Below are 16,559 nucleotides of genomic sequence, written 5' to 3' on the forward strand. Positions count from 1 at the left end.
AAGGGGGGTGTTACCGGATGCGTTACGAGCGTTGGAATCCGCTCCGTAGAACAGGAGGTGCTCGAGATGTTGCGCCAGACCGTTGCGGCATGCCTGGAGAAACAAGAATAGTGTTCGTTTGAGACAAGACTGGTTGTGATTGAGAGGTAAATATGTATAGAGATAAATACAAGAACAAAGGAAGCTATACAAACCGACTACCTGATAAGCTAAAAGTCAGAAATTACAATTCACCCCATTAATTATTAAGCTCACTGGGTATTTGGAGAGAGAGGTACTCTGGAAATAAGATCAATGCGTTATCAACACATTGTTTATGTGTTTTTAGTCCAGCAAAATGTTAAAAGCCTTGAATATTTACCCTTCCTGCGTACCTTAGAAGTTAAGTTATATGAAATTTTGTTTATAAAATCTAACTATGCCAATATTGGGTTTCGTAAAGCTCATTCCAGAGAACCCTGCGACCTAAATCAGAGCCACCATTTCTGTAAAAAAAGGTAACCTGTATTTAGAAAGTACTCACCTCCCGTTTCAGGACAATGGAAGTTCGGATCCAAGCCTTTGGCGCAAAGTTTGGCTATTTTCTCTACTTGACTATTATTGACATATTCTAGAAACCTTTTCAAATTGGACCTCGTGTGGAGAGCTTTCAGTTGTTTCTCGTCCAAGTTGAGCAACTTGTAAAGGCGTTTCTTGTATTTTAACTGAAAACAGAAGAGAAGAACTGACGTTAGAGAGGAGAGGAAAACAAATGGTCAAAGCTCTAGCAAGAAGAAAAAAAAGAACAAACACTGCTATTCATAATAATACTGCAGTTACTTGAACTTCACTTACAGCAGCCAAGATTTTTCAGACATAATAGCTTAGCCAAAATCTGGCTAATTAAAATCAAATTACAGCTGTTAAAAAAAGTGAAGCACAACAATGCTCTTCTTTTCAAAAGACATCTTTTTATGGGTATCGTGTATACTAGCCATGAATGACGAGAATTGTGTGATGCTATCTATTAAACACACAAGCGGCACGCTACAATTAATATAACAAGGTAGATTAGAACAAGATTAGATTGAAACGGGTGTGAGGACTAGGGGGAACTTGAGCGATTTTGTCAACAAAAATAAACACACAACTTGATGCTTCACTGATACAATTCAGGGCCGATGACAGATATGTGACATATGGACTATGGAACCCACTGCTTATTCGAGTTTCTAGACTATTTTTCTTCTTTCCTTTTCTGTACATTTCGTAAAACTTTACTCAAACCCCTTCTCCTTATCCCATGGTCTCTTTAAAACTGGTTCCATATTGTCTTCAATCCATTCTATTCTTCATACTAGTTCACAGATAAAAACAGAACTTTTTTCAGAATATAAGAGATAAAAAGTCCATAAATATCAAACCTTCTAAAAATCCATGGTAAAAAAGTCATATTTTTCACCAACCTTCCTAATATTTATGCGGTGCAAAGACCTTTGAAATTATTCAATAGTAGCTCCCAGCTAAACACATTTGAAATCGAGAATGGTCTTAGCGGTTTTAAACTACGTGATGATCTATGAGGTTATTACAGTGAACTATTTTTAATAACAGATTGTGTGACAGTCTTGGATAAAGAATTACTGTATTAATAATATTTCAAACAATAGAACTCCCTGTCTTAAGGTTCTTGTATCCTCATAAAGTCCACGTTACTATATTTTATTCTCTAACACCCACAACTACTTATTACCTATTCCAACAGGTAGTTGGGTGTAAGTAATATCTACAGGAAAGTCTCGAGTTTTACTGTTTCTCTTGTGTTGCCGAAGGATTATGGTGGTTCAAAATATTTCGCAAATGTGCCAAACCACAGAGCGATGATAAACAGATGGCATTGGAATGTATTTCGATATGTCAAAGTTTACTATTATTTCATTTTTATCTTGAACAAAATTACCTTATATGTTTACAAGATAACATGCCTGGTATTGAGGTTTCTTACAAAGGGGTGCAGCTTTTTTTCTACAGTAAAATATTTTTTAACTAGGTTGAATATTTATGTGGTGCAAAGACCTTTGAAATTATTCAAAAGTAGCTCCCAGCTAAACACATTTGAAATCGAGAATGGTCTTAGCGGTTTTAAACTACGTGATGATCTATGAGGTTATTACAGTGAACTGATCTGATGTGTGTGTAATGCAAGAGTAAATTATATCATCCTCTGCTAATTAAATAGATTTATCTCATAGCATCTACATAGAAATTATGACATGTCTATTAGTGAGTTTACAGTGAATTCTAAACATGTATAGGATGTCAGAAAAACTAAAGACATAGGTAAGTATTATGTCAACCAGATCATTGGTTTTCTTTTATTTAGAGGTAAACTTTGAAGTTATTCCGAATCAAAATAATATATTTAGAATCATAGCTTGAACAATAACTCGCATAGATACTCTTGCAGATGATACTTTGTTTTTGAAATTCACCTTCATCACCCCATAATGTATAAAGAATGAATTTGCCACCATGTAGGTATACTTTACCGTGTTCCCATGACTAGTTAGGTAGGGTATTCACACTAAGTGACCATCTAGCTATAACAAATTTATCCCCTCATGTGTTGATCGGTAAATCGGTAATGTTCCATTTCCGGTGAAGCTCAAAGTCGGTGTACTCACTGGTAAATCCATAATGTATAAAGAATGAATTTGCCACCATGTAGGTATACTTTACCGTGTTCCTATGACTAATTAGGTAGGGTATTCACACTAAGTGACCATCTAGCTATTGGTATTAATACACCACACTGATGCAGTGAAGATTGAATATTAATTTGCTCACTGATCATGAAGCTGTAACAAATTTATCCCCTCATGTGTTGATCGGTAAATCGGTAATGTTCCATTTCCGGTGAAGCTCAAAGTCGGTGTACTCACTGGTAAAATGGTAAACAGAGATAAAATGGTAATCCCGATGTCTAATGTGTTATACTAATTGCATAATGCATTCCTATCAAGTCCCTTTGTTCCATGGGATTCCATTTACAGTAATGCGTTTGTGTACATTGCATATTATAACACTTCGGAGATGTGTTCTGCATAAATTATGAACCTGTAGCCATGATATCTACGTACTCTCTCGAAAGAAAAGCTGTATTTTTTTTTGCTCTTTGCAGACATAATTATACACATTTACAGGTTTCTATTGAGGGCGAAGGTTTTTGTCAGTCTTGATTATCCTTTTTACTGATCTAATATTTGTGTATCGGTTTTTTTCCCTTCCTGCGTACCTTAGAAGTTAAGTTATATGAAATTTTGTTTATAAAATCCAACTATGCCAATATTGGGTTTCGTAAAGCTCATTCCAGAGAACCCTGCGACCTAAATCAGAGCCACCATTTCTGTAAAAAAAGGTAACCTGTATTTAGAAAGTACTCACCTCCCGTTTCAGGACAATGGAAGTTCGGATCCAAGCCTTTGGCGCAAAGTTTGGCTATTTTCTCTACTTGACTATTATTGACATATTCTAGAAACCTTTTCAAATTGGACCTCGTGTGGAGAGCTTTCAGTTGTTTCTCGTCCAAGTTGAGCAACTTGTTAAGGTTTATGACGGTTTATAGCTTTGCCTCTTTTAATATCGCGTCTTTGTTAGACAAGTGTTTTATAGGAGACGTTAATCGTGCAACTTTTATTAAATATCCCTGGATAATATTGAAATAAATTTCGCGTGCTTATGTGATCTCATGTAAACGATTTTCGCAAAGTATGTAATTCTTAAAGATAAGAAAATTCCAACCATTTCATTCCAGGTATATAATCCAACGGAAGTAGTAAGAGCATAGTCGTTTCTGTCAATTACTTAAGCATGTACATATTAAAATATTTGCACACAAAGTGAGAATGAAGGAATTCAATTCACCAGATTACCAAGGAAATAAACGTGTTAGCGATGTTGGAGGTCACCATATTGTGTATTGTTATTTTAATTCATCTGTATTGTAGTGATCAAATGTGCCTTTATAGTGATTGCTACTAACATAATAATATTCTTCAATTTGTTCAAATGTGTCAGGATTTCAAACATTGACAGCTTTAGCCCTAATGTGTTAGACCTTCGATCAATATATGTTGATCAAGATATAATCCAACGGAAGTAGTAAGAGCATAGTCGTTTCTGTCAATTACTTAAGCATGTATTAAAATATTTGCACACAAAGTGAGAATGAAGGAATTCAATTCACCAGATTACCAAGGAAATAAATGTGTTAGCAATGTTGGAGGTCACCATATTGTGTATTGTTATTTTAATTCATCTGTATTGTAGTGATTAAATGTGCCTTTATAGTGATTGCTACTAACATAATAATATACTTCAATTTGTTCAAATGTGTCAGGATTTCAAACATTGACAGCTTTAGCCCTAATGTGTTAGACCTTCGATCAATATATGTTGATCAACTATCATCGCTAAAAACTTGTATTGGCAACAATATGATTAACTCGTTGACCAAATAAGCTCATCAAAGAATAAATTATCATTTTATGTAGCCGTTATAGCTATCCATTACAGGAACAGAATATAAGAGATAAAAAGTCCATAAATATCAAACCTTCTAAAAATCCATGGTAAAAAAGTCATATTTTTCACCAACCTTCTTAGAAAGGCGATGAAAAGCATTAGATTTTTCTCTCAACAGAATAATCTGGTAAATAAATTGACTTGTCAAGAAAAATTCATTAGTTTGAAAATGACAAAATCTCCTCGGTTCTCAGTCCTATTATTCATCCGTGGTTTTCATTTCGAGTCTGAAAGATATTTTCTTGTTTTCCATGAGGTTTCATAATACGAGTATTAGTGGAGTGCTTGAATACAGAGCCATCCATCCCTTTGACAGAGTCGGATATTCTGTACCTTGAGTTTGACCCAACAATATCAAGACCATGTTTGTATAATCTTCAAATGACTATCTGTTGCAAGTTATCTAGTTAAAAGGAACCAAAGTATTCTTGCCCTTCCTGAGTTGCTCTCAGGTTCTTAGCTCCAAGATCTACACATATTAATTTTTAGCTAATCAACTGGAAAGGCAGGACAAAAAATTCAGACCCATTAAAAAAAGCCCTGAATATTCAACACTAAACTCTCAACGGATGTAAACATTCCACTCACTACTCTAATGTGTTTTTATCATTAAAAACTTCCAAGAGAACAGAACAAGTACACCCGCGACAACAAAACATTGTTTTCTATGTAATTTGGATACACAAAAGTAACAGCATCGACTAATGAAACTAATTATTTGTAACGAGACCGGAGCAGGTTACTTTCCAGGCAGAAACAAAGTAGGTTCATTTAGAAATGAAGAACATGGTTTTTTGTTGATAATGCGTGTGTGATGATGATGGGTACTCTGTGAAAGTTTGTGGGTTGAAAAACAAGAGGAGAATGATGATGCAGAGGATCTGAGAGAAAGTTGCTCTAACGCTTTTCGTACGCTACGAACATCAGTTGTTACCACTACATAATATAATATGGTTACGGAACATCAACATTTCCCACCCTTTATTAAAATTTTCCATTATTCAAGTTCATCATGAAAAAATCTATTAATTAGATTGATGACAATTTTGAAATGTCGTGATATTTGCCGGTTCTCTAACGCTTTTCGTACGCTACGAACATCAGTTGTTACCACTACATAATATACGAGTAATATGGTTACGGGACATCAACATTTCCCACCCTTAATTAAAATTTTCCATTATTCAAGTTCATCATGAAAAAATCTATTAAGTAGATTGATGACAATTTTGAAATGTCGTGATATTTGCCGGTGGTAACATCTGACATCTAAAATCAAATTATGAAACCCATGATGCGAATTGCGAATAGCCACTCGCGGAGAGAAAAAATGACATTCACGCTGAATTGTAACATTAAATTCAATCCATCAAATACACCAACCTTCAAACATCAGTTCATTGTAGGAAAATGAAGTCCATTAGATCTCTATTACCGAATCACCTCGTTCAGTAGGTACATCTGACGCAACTAAATGCCAAAGTTGGTCAAAATATTAAATTTGTCTGGGTATGAAAAATAAAAACATAATCCGAGATAAAGTCACTCGCCATGTCTCATTGATGTCTTCATATAAGTACAAAATATGGTCAACCTTTATGTCTTCGATCATCTTTGGGGAAGTCAACAGATATGACAAGTTTCTTTGGCATAAAAATGAGAATTCCATATGTAATTCTCATTGATGTCTTCATATAAGTACAAATGGTCAACCTTTATGTCTTCGATCATCTTTGGGGAAGTCAACAGATATGACAAGTTTCTTTGGCATAAAAATGAGAATTCCATATGTTACAAGTTTCTTTTCAAATCTCTCATACATATTGAAGGCTTTGGATGAAATGTGACATTGCTAGTGTACATTGTAGATTATAGACACTGTCACTTTTCTCATGTCAGACTGACACAATCTTTTAGCTTAGTGTGATTGTGATAAAGTTGTCTTATTGGCAGACATCATGTCACAATGATGATAATTTACAAGATTGTTCGATCTTGAATTCCCGTCTTACAATATATGGGATAGACCCCAAAAAAGACCCAAGCCGAACCAGCGCATATGTGGACTGTGGAGTGATATATTTTTCACATTTTTACCTCGATTAGTTGACAGGCACATAGAGATGAAATGTCTACTCTCTTTGAATTTTTGTACACTTTGTTTTGAATTCATATATCTGAATTGTTTAGAAATGCTCTTCAGAAAACGTCTTCTTACTCTCCATCTTGGTCCTTTCTTCATCATACCACTCTGTAAAATTACACGAGTAAAACCAAGGGATTTACACAAAACACAAGACAACTTACGAGAAGTCACATTAACTGCTGTGGTGTAAGAATTCAAAACGTTTTGCTTGGGTGTTATATGTGTGATGGTATTCCCAGTTCATTGTAGGAAAATGAAGTCCATTAGATCTCTATTACCGAATCACCTCGTTCAGTAGGTACATCTGAGGCAACTAAATGCCAAAGTTGGTCAAAATATTAAATTTGTCTGGGTATGAAAAATAAAAACATAATCCGAGATAAAGTCACTCGCCATGCGGCTATCAAAATGTCCGTCAGTCATAAAAATACTATTGACATAGATTAATTCACCACAAGCTAAATGCATACACCTTAGTGCAATGCATTATTCATGCGTTACTTACATTTTGCAATTACAGATCAAACAAAGAACTGAAATGTCGCTGTAATAAACAGTCAAACTATTAAATTTGTGAAAAGTACGCCGTATGACCTAATGATTAGTGATGTTTGTGCAAATGCATACACACATGTGACGAATGAATCTAATCAATCTCTCCAAAGTTCTATCCTGGTTTAAAGAAAGAAACCCAGATAATACCGCTTTAGGAGTTTAGAACTGCCCAGTCTCTTCCACTAGAGTGCATGTTCCTCAAAGGAACTAAACGAACATATATCACACTCGTACAATTCACATTGCCTTTGTCTTGCGCAAATGCATACACACATGTGACGAATGAATCTAATCAATCTCTCCAAAGTTCTATCCCGGTTTAAACAAAGAAACCCAGATAATACCGCTTTAGGAGTTTAGGACTGCCCAGTCTCTTCCACTAGAGTGCATGTTCCTCAAAGGAACTAAACGAACATATATCACACTCGTACAATTCACATTGCCTTTGTCAATTTGATCCAATGTGTCTCTGCTATTACTAAGCTTGAAGTTTTTGAATGAAAATTTTCAAAGCACCTTGTATGTGAATAGAAACCAAGACATTACTTATTTTTATTGCAATTTGTCATCGAGTAAATGAAGTGAGATTTTATAATGGTAATTTCAGCGTCTCATACATAATACACTAAATCACTGATATTCATTCGCCTTGAATATTTATTCCAAGCGCATTCATAACAAAACTTTATCAGTTTTATTCATCGAGAATTTCAAACAGATTTGCGAAACTGAAATATAGGAATAGACTGTTATTCTCGCGAGAAAACAACCATAATACCTATATAATATTTAGAAAGAAATAATGCTATGTATTATAAATACAGTCTATCTAGCTTTATAGCTATAATTATTGTTTCACTGCACGCAAAAAGAAGTGTAATGTGAGTAAATTGAAATGGGGATACTTCAGGTTCCCTTTCATACATGGACGATATTTTATTCTACTGTCAGGCTAATGATAAAAAGACGAAATATGGCAGAAAATGAAAATGAGAACATTGATAAAAAGCTCCTGAACCCAGACAAGACACAAGAAATATACTGCTCGGTAAAAGTTCACATGAGTTTATTTCCTCTAAATTTCAGCTGGAAAACAGAAGTTGAGAGTTTTTTCTCAATCCTGCAGTAACTGCAGGTCTTTGAGAGTATGTCCGCAGTTCATATTATTAATATTATTTCATAGTATTCATAGTACATATATATTATATATCATTCATCTACGAACATTCTACCAAAGCCAAGGAAGGATTGGCAAATTTATTAAGGTTCCAAACAGTAGCCTTGAGTCCTTCAAAGCATTGTGGTTTGAGAATGCTAGCATTAGAACGTACCTACTACTCGGTTTATTTATTGCGAAGTTCTGTGCATTCTCAACAGAATTTCCAACCTATCCCAAAGAGATTTAAGAGGACCAGTTCAGAATTATCAGAATATGTGAACAGGAGCAAGACTATGTGAAGTTTACATTGACTTTGTTATACTTATATCAGTATGACTTCAATGTCAAAGGAAAAATTATGCAAATGGCTTTATTTTACCTTTTTATGTCATCTCGATGCAATATTTTGCATGGTGCAAAACCACCTGTTGGAATTTGCAAGCATGTTTAAATAATGTGTTTACACAGAATTTCAGCCCAATATCTAGAAAAAGAAGAAGAAGGAAGAAGAAGAAGAAGAAAATAAAAAAAGGTAAATATCTAGAAAAAAAAACACGTTCTCTTTTTCCTTTGTATTGCTCACTTGTTCCCTCTAAGTTTTCGGATAGGGTAGGATAACTAGGGCACCTCATACACATACTTTCTACAATCAACTCAAATAATACAACTTGGAAGTAAAGATAAACTCTAGCTGTGTGCTTGAACTTAATAGTTAAGATTCTGATCTTTATTAAAGCTCGCTATCTTAACTGACTAAACACCTCCTGAGCATCTTACCTACATCCTAGTGAGAGTAAGAAGTATGATAACATCTGACAAATTGGTTTCATATTTATTTATTTTATGAATGATTTCAAGTATGAATGAACATTTATCTGCGTGCTACACATTACAGTTTCTCTTATCGTGGTAAAAATCAATCTACGTCACTGTCGTCTGGTAATAGTTTTAATTGCAGGGCGAACTAACATGATCTTGAGCCGATTGACTGAAGACTAACACTCGTATTTATTAACAAGAATGATCGTTCTTAGATCAGTCTCAAGTCAAAATTGACCAATCAAATGCCTTGAGACTATGCTTAGCACGAACTTAAGAGCCAGCATTTTTCCAATAGATCATATCAGATTAGGTACATCAAAATGTCCCATTTGAATTTACTTTGGTCTGCATTTGCCAAAACAGCTTTAGATTTAATTCAAAAACATCTAATATGTACCTAGGTACCTTTTTTTTTTTACTTTGGAATTTTTAAACCAACTATTTTCTGGAATTTGAACGAACCATTTTTACTTAATTGGGATTTCATAATATTAATAGGGATTTATCAGATGGCCCTAAAACTGAAAGGAGACAGAAATTCCAGCGCTGAGAAACAACTCTGATTGCCAGCTGCTTCAAATGTCACTATAATCAGCAAAGCTCAGGACTGCAGTTCTAAAATGGTATACCAGTTTGGCACACCAGTTTGCCTTCCAAGTCCGATAGTGTGGTCAGGTGATGCTTGATCTAACGCCAATTAGGTGATCATGCTTCGATAACATCTGGAATTTCATATAGCACAGAGCTCTTATTAGAGAACAACTCGTATTATAATAATGCATAGGTACTGCTAATTAACAGCAATTGACAATAATACTATATTGTAAAGATTCGCCAAAAATGTGCCTTTTTCTTTTCAAATTTATGGATACAATACAGAAGTGAATAATAAAACTCTGCAAGTACAACTAATTAGGTAGATGCTAGGTCATATAGGTCATTTTCTATGCCTCTACTCACTTTTCTTTCATTTGAACTTCAAAATAAGGAAACTCACTGTAAATAGTTACAAAGTCTTATTTACACTGAGTACTTGGTTCTCTTAGATCACAGAGAAGTTTCAAGTCACAAGACTTCGCCTCCTACGACTAACAAGCCAGGGTTTTATTGCTCTCCTCTCTGTAGGTAATGTTGATCTATTCCTTTAGGTCCTCAGTTGGTTCGGTTTCAACTATGACTGGTTTAATGGGCATAACTAAAGGCTTATATTGAGTTGATGAGACTATGACCCAAATTGATTAAATTAGACATAACATGTTCCTTGTGAATATCATCTGGTAGACTATGACTGGTTTAATGGGCCTAACTAAAGGCTTATATTGAGTTGATGAGACTATGACCCAAATTGATTAAATTAGACATAACATGTTCCTTGTGAATATCATCTGGTAGTTTGGCAATTGCAGTACTTGACAGAAGTGGTAAGATAGGTATCCTGTAACATAGCTCAGTAATCTGTCTCAAAGAGACAGCATATGTATTGTAAATTATTTTCTAAATTATTCAATAATTTTATTATAATAAATTAAAATGAAAATAAAAATTAATTGACGAATGTTATTCTCGCGAGAAAACAACCATAATATGTAATATTTAGAAAGAAATAATGCTATGTATTATAAATACAGTCTATCTAGCTTTATAGCTATAATTATTGTTTCACTGCACGCAAAAAGAAGTGTAATGTGAGTAAATTGAAATGGGGATACTTACTTCAGGTTCCCTTTCATACATGGACGATATTTTATTCTACTGTCAGGCTAATGATAAAAAGACGAAATATGGCAGAAAATGAAAATGAGAACATTGATAAAAAGCTCCTGAACCCAGACAAGACACAAGAAATATACTGCTCGATAAAAGTTCACATGAGTTTATTTCCTCTAAATTTCAGCTGGAAAATAGAAGTTGAGAGTTTTTTCTCAATCCTGCAGTAACTGCAGGTCTTTGAGAGTATGTCCGCAGTTCATATTATGTTATAGTTTTTTTCATAGTATTCATAGTACATATATATTATGTATCATTCATCTACGAACATTCTACCAAAGCCAAGGAAGGATTGGCAAATTTATTAAGGTTCCAAACAGTAGCCTTGAGTCCTTCAAAGCATTGTGGTTTGAGAATGCTAGCATTAGAACGTACCTACTACTCGGTTTATTTATTGCGAAGTTCTGTGCATTCTCAACAGAATTTCCAACCTATCCCAAAGAGATTTAAGAGGACCAGTTCAGAACTATCAGAATATGTGAACAGGAGCAAGACTATGTGAAGTTTACATTGACTTTGTTACTTATATCAGTATAACTTCAATGTCAAAGGAAAAATTATGCAAATGGCTTTATTTTACCTCTTTATGTCATCTCGATGCAATATTTTGCATGGTGCAAAACCACCTGTTACAATTTGCAAGCATGTATAAATAATGTATTTACACAGAATTTCAGCCCAATATCTAGAAAAAGAAGAGGAAGAAGAAAAAAAGGGTAAATATCTAGAAAAAAAACACGTTTTCTTTTTCCTCTTGTATTGCTCACTTGTTCCCTCTAAGTTTTCGGATAGGGTTTAGGGTAGGATAACTAAGGCACCTCATACACATACTTTCTACAATCAACTCAAATAATACAACTTGGAAGTAAAGATAAACTCTAGCTGTGTGCTTGAACTTAATAGTTAAGATTCTGAACTTTATTAAAGCTCGCTATCTTAACTGACTAAACACCTCCTGAGCATCTTACCTACATCCTAGTGAGAGTAAGAATTATGATAACATCTGACAAATTGGTTTCATATTTATTTATTTTATGAATGATTTCAAGTATGAATGAACATTTATCTGCGTGCTACACATATCGTAAATAATATCGTAATAATTACATATGTACTTAGTATTTTCAACCATTCTCTTCACGTTAATAGTGTTATTATATATTCACTCGTAGTATTTACATAGTACGAGGCGTATACAGAATGTCCAATGAATGGATGGATGTATTTATAGTATACATTAGCATAGAAATATTATATAACAATTTTAATATTGTGCGTTCTTGGTCAGGATTTCAATTATCTTGCTCTCATTCTTTCAGTCTTTATAGCGATTTTTTGAGGGACAAATAGTGAGTTCGACGTTGAACAAAAAGTAATTTGCGGTGGTCTTTCCTTTGGTTCAAGTTCTGATCACAAGAATGTTGCTTAGCTGTTTAAACGTAAGCCTTCTTCCAATAGATCATATCAGATTAGGTATATATCAAAATGTCCCATTTGAATTTACTTTGGTCTGAATTTGCCAAAACAGTTTTAGATTTAATTCAAAAACATCTAATATGTACCTAGGTACCTTTTTTTACTTTGGAATTTTTAAACCAACTATTTTCTGGAATTTCAACGAACCATTTTTTACTTAACTGGTATTTCATAATATTAATAGGGATTTATCAGATGGCCCTAAAACTGAAAGGAGACAGAAATTCCAGCGCTGAGAAACAACTCTGATTGCCAGCTACATCAAATGTCACTATAATCAGCAAAGCTCAGGACTGCAGTTCTAAAATGGTATACCAGTTTGGTACACTAGTTTGCCTTCCAAGTCCGATAGTGTGGTCAGGTGATGCTTGATCTAACGCCAATTAGGTGATCATGCTTCGATAACATCTGGAATTTCATATAGCACAGAGCTCTTATTAGAGAACAACTCGTATTATAATAATGAATAGGTACTACTAATTAACAGCAATTGACAATAATACTATATTGTATAGATTCGCCAAAAATGTGTTCTTTTCAAATTTATGGATACAATACAGAAGTGAATAATAAAACTCTGCAAGTACAACTAATTAGGTAGATGCTAGGTCATATAGGTCATTTTCTATGCCTCTACTCACTTTTCTTTCATTTGAACTTCAAAATAAGGAAACTCACTGTAAATAGTTACAAAGTCTTCATAGGTACTGCTAATTAACAGCAATTGACAATAATACTATATTGTAAAGATTCGCCAAAAATGTGCCTTTTTCTTTTCAAATTTATGGATACAATACAGAAGTGAATAATAAAACTCTGCAAGTACAACTAATTAGGTAGATGCTGCGTTATATAGGTCATTTTCTATGCCTCTACTCACTTTTCTTTCATTTGAACTTCAAAATAAGGAAACTCACTGTAAATAGTTACAAAGTCTTATTTACACTGAGTACTTGGTTCTCTTAGATCACAGAGAAGTTTCAAGTCACAAGACTTCGCCTCCTACGACTAACAAGCCAGGGTTTTATTGCTCTCCTCTCTGTAGGTAATGTTGATCTATTCCTTTAGGTCCTCTTACTTGGTTCTCTTAGATCACAGAGAAGTTTCAAGACACAAGACTTCGCCTCCTACGACTAACAAGCCAGGGTTTTATTGCTCTCCTCTCTGTAGGTAATGTTGATCTATTCCTTTAGGTCCTCAGTTGGTTCGGTTTCAACTATGACTGGTTTAATGGGCATAACTAAAGGCTTATATTGAGTTGATGAGACTATGACCCAAATTGATTAAATTAGACATAACATGTTCCTTGTGAATATCATCTGGTAGTTTGGCAATTGCAGTACTTGACAGAAGTGGTAAGATAGGTATCCTGTAACATAGCTCAGTAATCTGTCTCAAAGACAGCATATGTATTGTAAATTATTTTCTAAATTATTCAATAATTTTATTATAATAAATTAAAATGAAAATAAAAATTAATTGACGAGTATATTATACCAAGTAATTACTACTACATATTATTATTATTAAAGACATATCAAACATTGAACATAATGTACAGGTAGATAAATTAGACAGAATACGTGATGATAACAGTAAATTACTCGCATCATCCTTATTTCAACTTCCACTTTTCATTTTCCATTCCTTCTCTAATACTTAAGAGTAGAATGAATGGCTAGTTTCACAAACGTACACGTCTAGACCCTAGACCTCTTGACCAGGTTGATGGTTATGAAAGGGTCAGCATGCTAATATGCATGGCTCCCACACTCAATTATTGTGTACAAATAATTATATTCCTGTGAAGGTCCATTTCATCAGTTAAGTATTCGCGTTATGAGATTTTATGAATGAAATATTGTTTAGTCTACCGGTGTACTTGATCACCACAGTTGGGGTAGCTTTACCTCAGAACGCGCTTGCTTGTGATGCAGAATGTCTTAGGTTCGATTCTCATCAGCCCGCAAAGTTTTAGTAAATTCTTTTTGATAAGCTGTTTGAAATATCAGTAATACAAAGTACATAACATTGACCTCAATAATCAGTCACAACATTTTGCTTTGTTCATAATCCGTACAGCTTAAAAAAATCAAATTCAATTTGCTCGACCAACGGATTACGTCTTAGATAAATATAGATTTTCATCATATCTTGCAAGCTAGAAAATCTATACTCCTTATCACATGTTTCCGATCTGTGGCTATAATCACACGTTGAGGTATAATAACTCTCGGGGAAATGTGAATGAAAATAGACATACCTACTCGTATCTATTGTTTTTCCAAGTTGGCTCAGCCACCCCTTGATCACAATAATTACAATTAGTGCTTTATTATACTTCACCACATACGATCATAGGTATTACCTGCAACATGATCTTTATGCACGTAGCATCTGATAATGCAAATGTGTATGTTCAATGTTAATTCAATCACACATCACATAGTGTGTTGTATGCAATATTGGAATTTTTGCTTTGTTCATAATCCGTACAGCTTAAAAAAAATCAAATTCAATTTGCTCGACCAACGGATTACGTCTTAGATAAATATAGATCTTCATCATATCTTGCAAGGTAGAAAATCTATACTCCTTATCACATGTTTCCGACCTGTGGGTATAATCACACGTTGAGGTATAATAACTCTAGGGGAAATGTGAATGAAAACAGACATACCTACTCGTATCTATTGTTTTTCCAAGTTGGCTCAGCCACCCCTTGATCACAATAATTACAATTAGTGCTTTATTATACTTCACCATATACGATCATAGGTATTACCTGCAACATGATCTTGATGCACGTAGCATCTGATAATGCAAATGTGTATGTTCAATGTTAATTCAATCACACATCACATAGTGTGTTGTATGCAATATTGGAATACATTATATTGTGTTCAAGTACAGGGTACAGGTATACTGGTAGCTTTAGAGATGGAATAATTTCGAGAATTGGTTCTCATCAATACTTGATCTATGCTCATCTTGAGCTTTCTGTACAGGTATACTGGTAGCTTTAGAGATGGAATAATTTCGAGAATTTGTTCTCATCAATACTTGATCTATGCTCATCTTGAGCTTTCTATAGAGAAATTCCGCAATGTTAGTGGTTGAAGCATTTATTAGATATACTCTGTGATGTCACCGGGCTTCAAACAACGCGCTAAACAACAACGCTACCTGGGCAGGTACACTGAAATGAGAACTCTACTCCCCCTAACGACTATCTGACCAAGAGGGAGCTTCAAGTTAGCAGTTTTCCAGATGATCAGGAACCTCACCGGGCTTCCTCGCTTTCTTCTGCTAACCGGATCTCAAGTTTGGTTTATTATCCCAATTGCATCATACCATTCATACCCGACTGAGAATATTGAGTGTCGTCACCGTCACAAACAGTCATACATGTCTAGTTATCAACACCGGGCTTCCTCGCTTTCTTCTGCTAACCGGATCTCAAGTTTGGTTTATTATCCCAATCCCAATTGCATCATACCATTCATACCCGACTGAGAATATTGAGTGTCGTCACCGTCACAAACAGTCATACATGTCTAGTTATCAACAAATCATCATCAGTTTGTATGAGATTTTTTCCCAGAAGCGTTTCTAGGGCCTGGAAACAGGTACTTCAAATCTTCAGACTTCAGTAGATATGTTTATGTGTTGGTATTGAGTTAACTTTGTGAAAATAGTCGGTGACATCATCTGCAGAATGGTTGAGGAACGTGGAGAGCGGTTTTGGCAACAGACACCATGAAGATTCGCCATTTTACATAATTAGCTCTTGCTATTTTCCGACACGTTTTCTCTACTTGTTACTCATAGGTGAAGCAGATAGTTTCTTGTTATTCATTTTAGCTTTGGCATTCTTGAGGTTTGCAGAGAGGGAAACTTTACGGAAACCGGGACACTTCTCCTCCAGAATTTCAGAATATTTAGGTCAGGACTGTAAAGAAGTACATTCCTCAGTTCAAACTAAGGTTTCCAGTATTTGTTAGCTGTATTTTTAACAAACAATACAATATCAAAGATTTTAAAATTAATGGAAATAATAAATTCATAACT

General features: G+C 34.5%; 1 protein-coding gene across 1 annotated transcript in view; it reads right to left on the minus strand.

Annotated features, from left to right (window-relative positions):
- LOC103514420 (SH3 and multiple ankyrin repeat domains protein 3-like) overlaps window positions 1-16,559 on the minus strand; it is a gene marked incomplete at its 3' end in the record, with an annotated part of 64,427 nt that overhangs the window by 13,043 nt on the left and 34,825 nt on the right. The window contains exon 6 of the mRNA XM_026827396.1: window positions 524-704. Within this exon, the coding sequence (XP_026683197.1) occupies window positions 524-704 (181 nt within the window). The remainder of the gene's footprint in view (window positions 1-523; window positions 705-16,559) is intronic.

Source organism: Diaphorina citri, unplaced genomic scaffold (assembly GCF_000475195.1).
Source record: "Diaphorina citri unplaced genomic scaffold, Diaci psyllid genome assembly version 1.1 scaffold1138, whole genome shotgun sequence".
Classification (NCBI taxonomy): Eukaryota; Metazoa; Arthropoda; class Insecta; order Hemiptera; family Psyllidae; genus Diaphorina; species Diaphorina citri.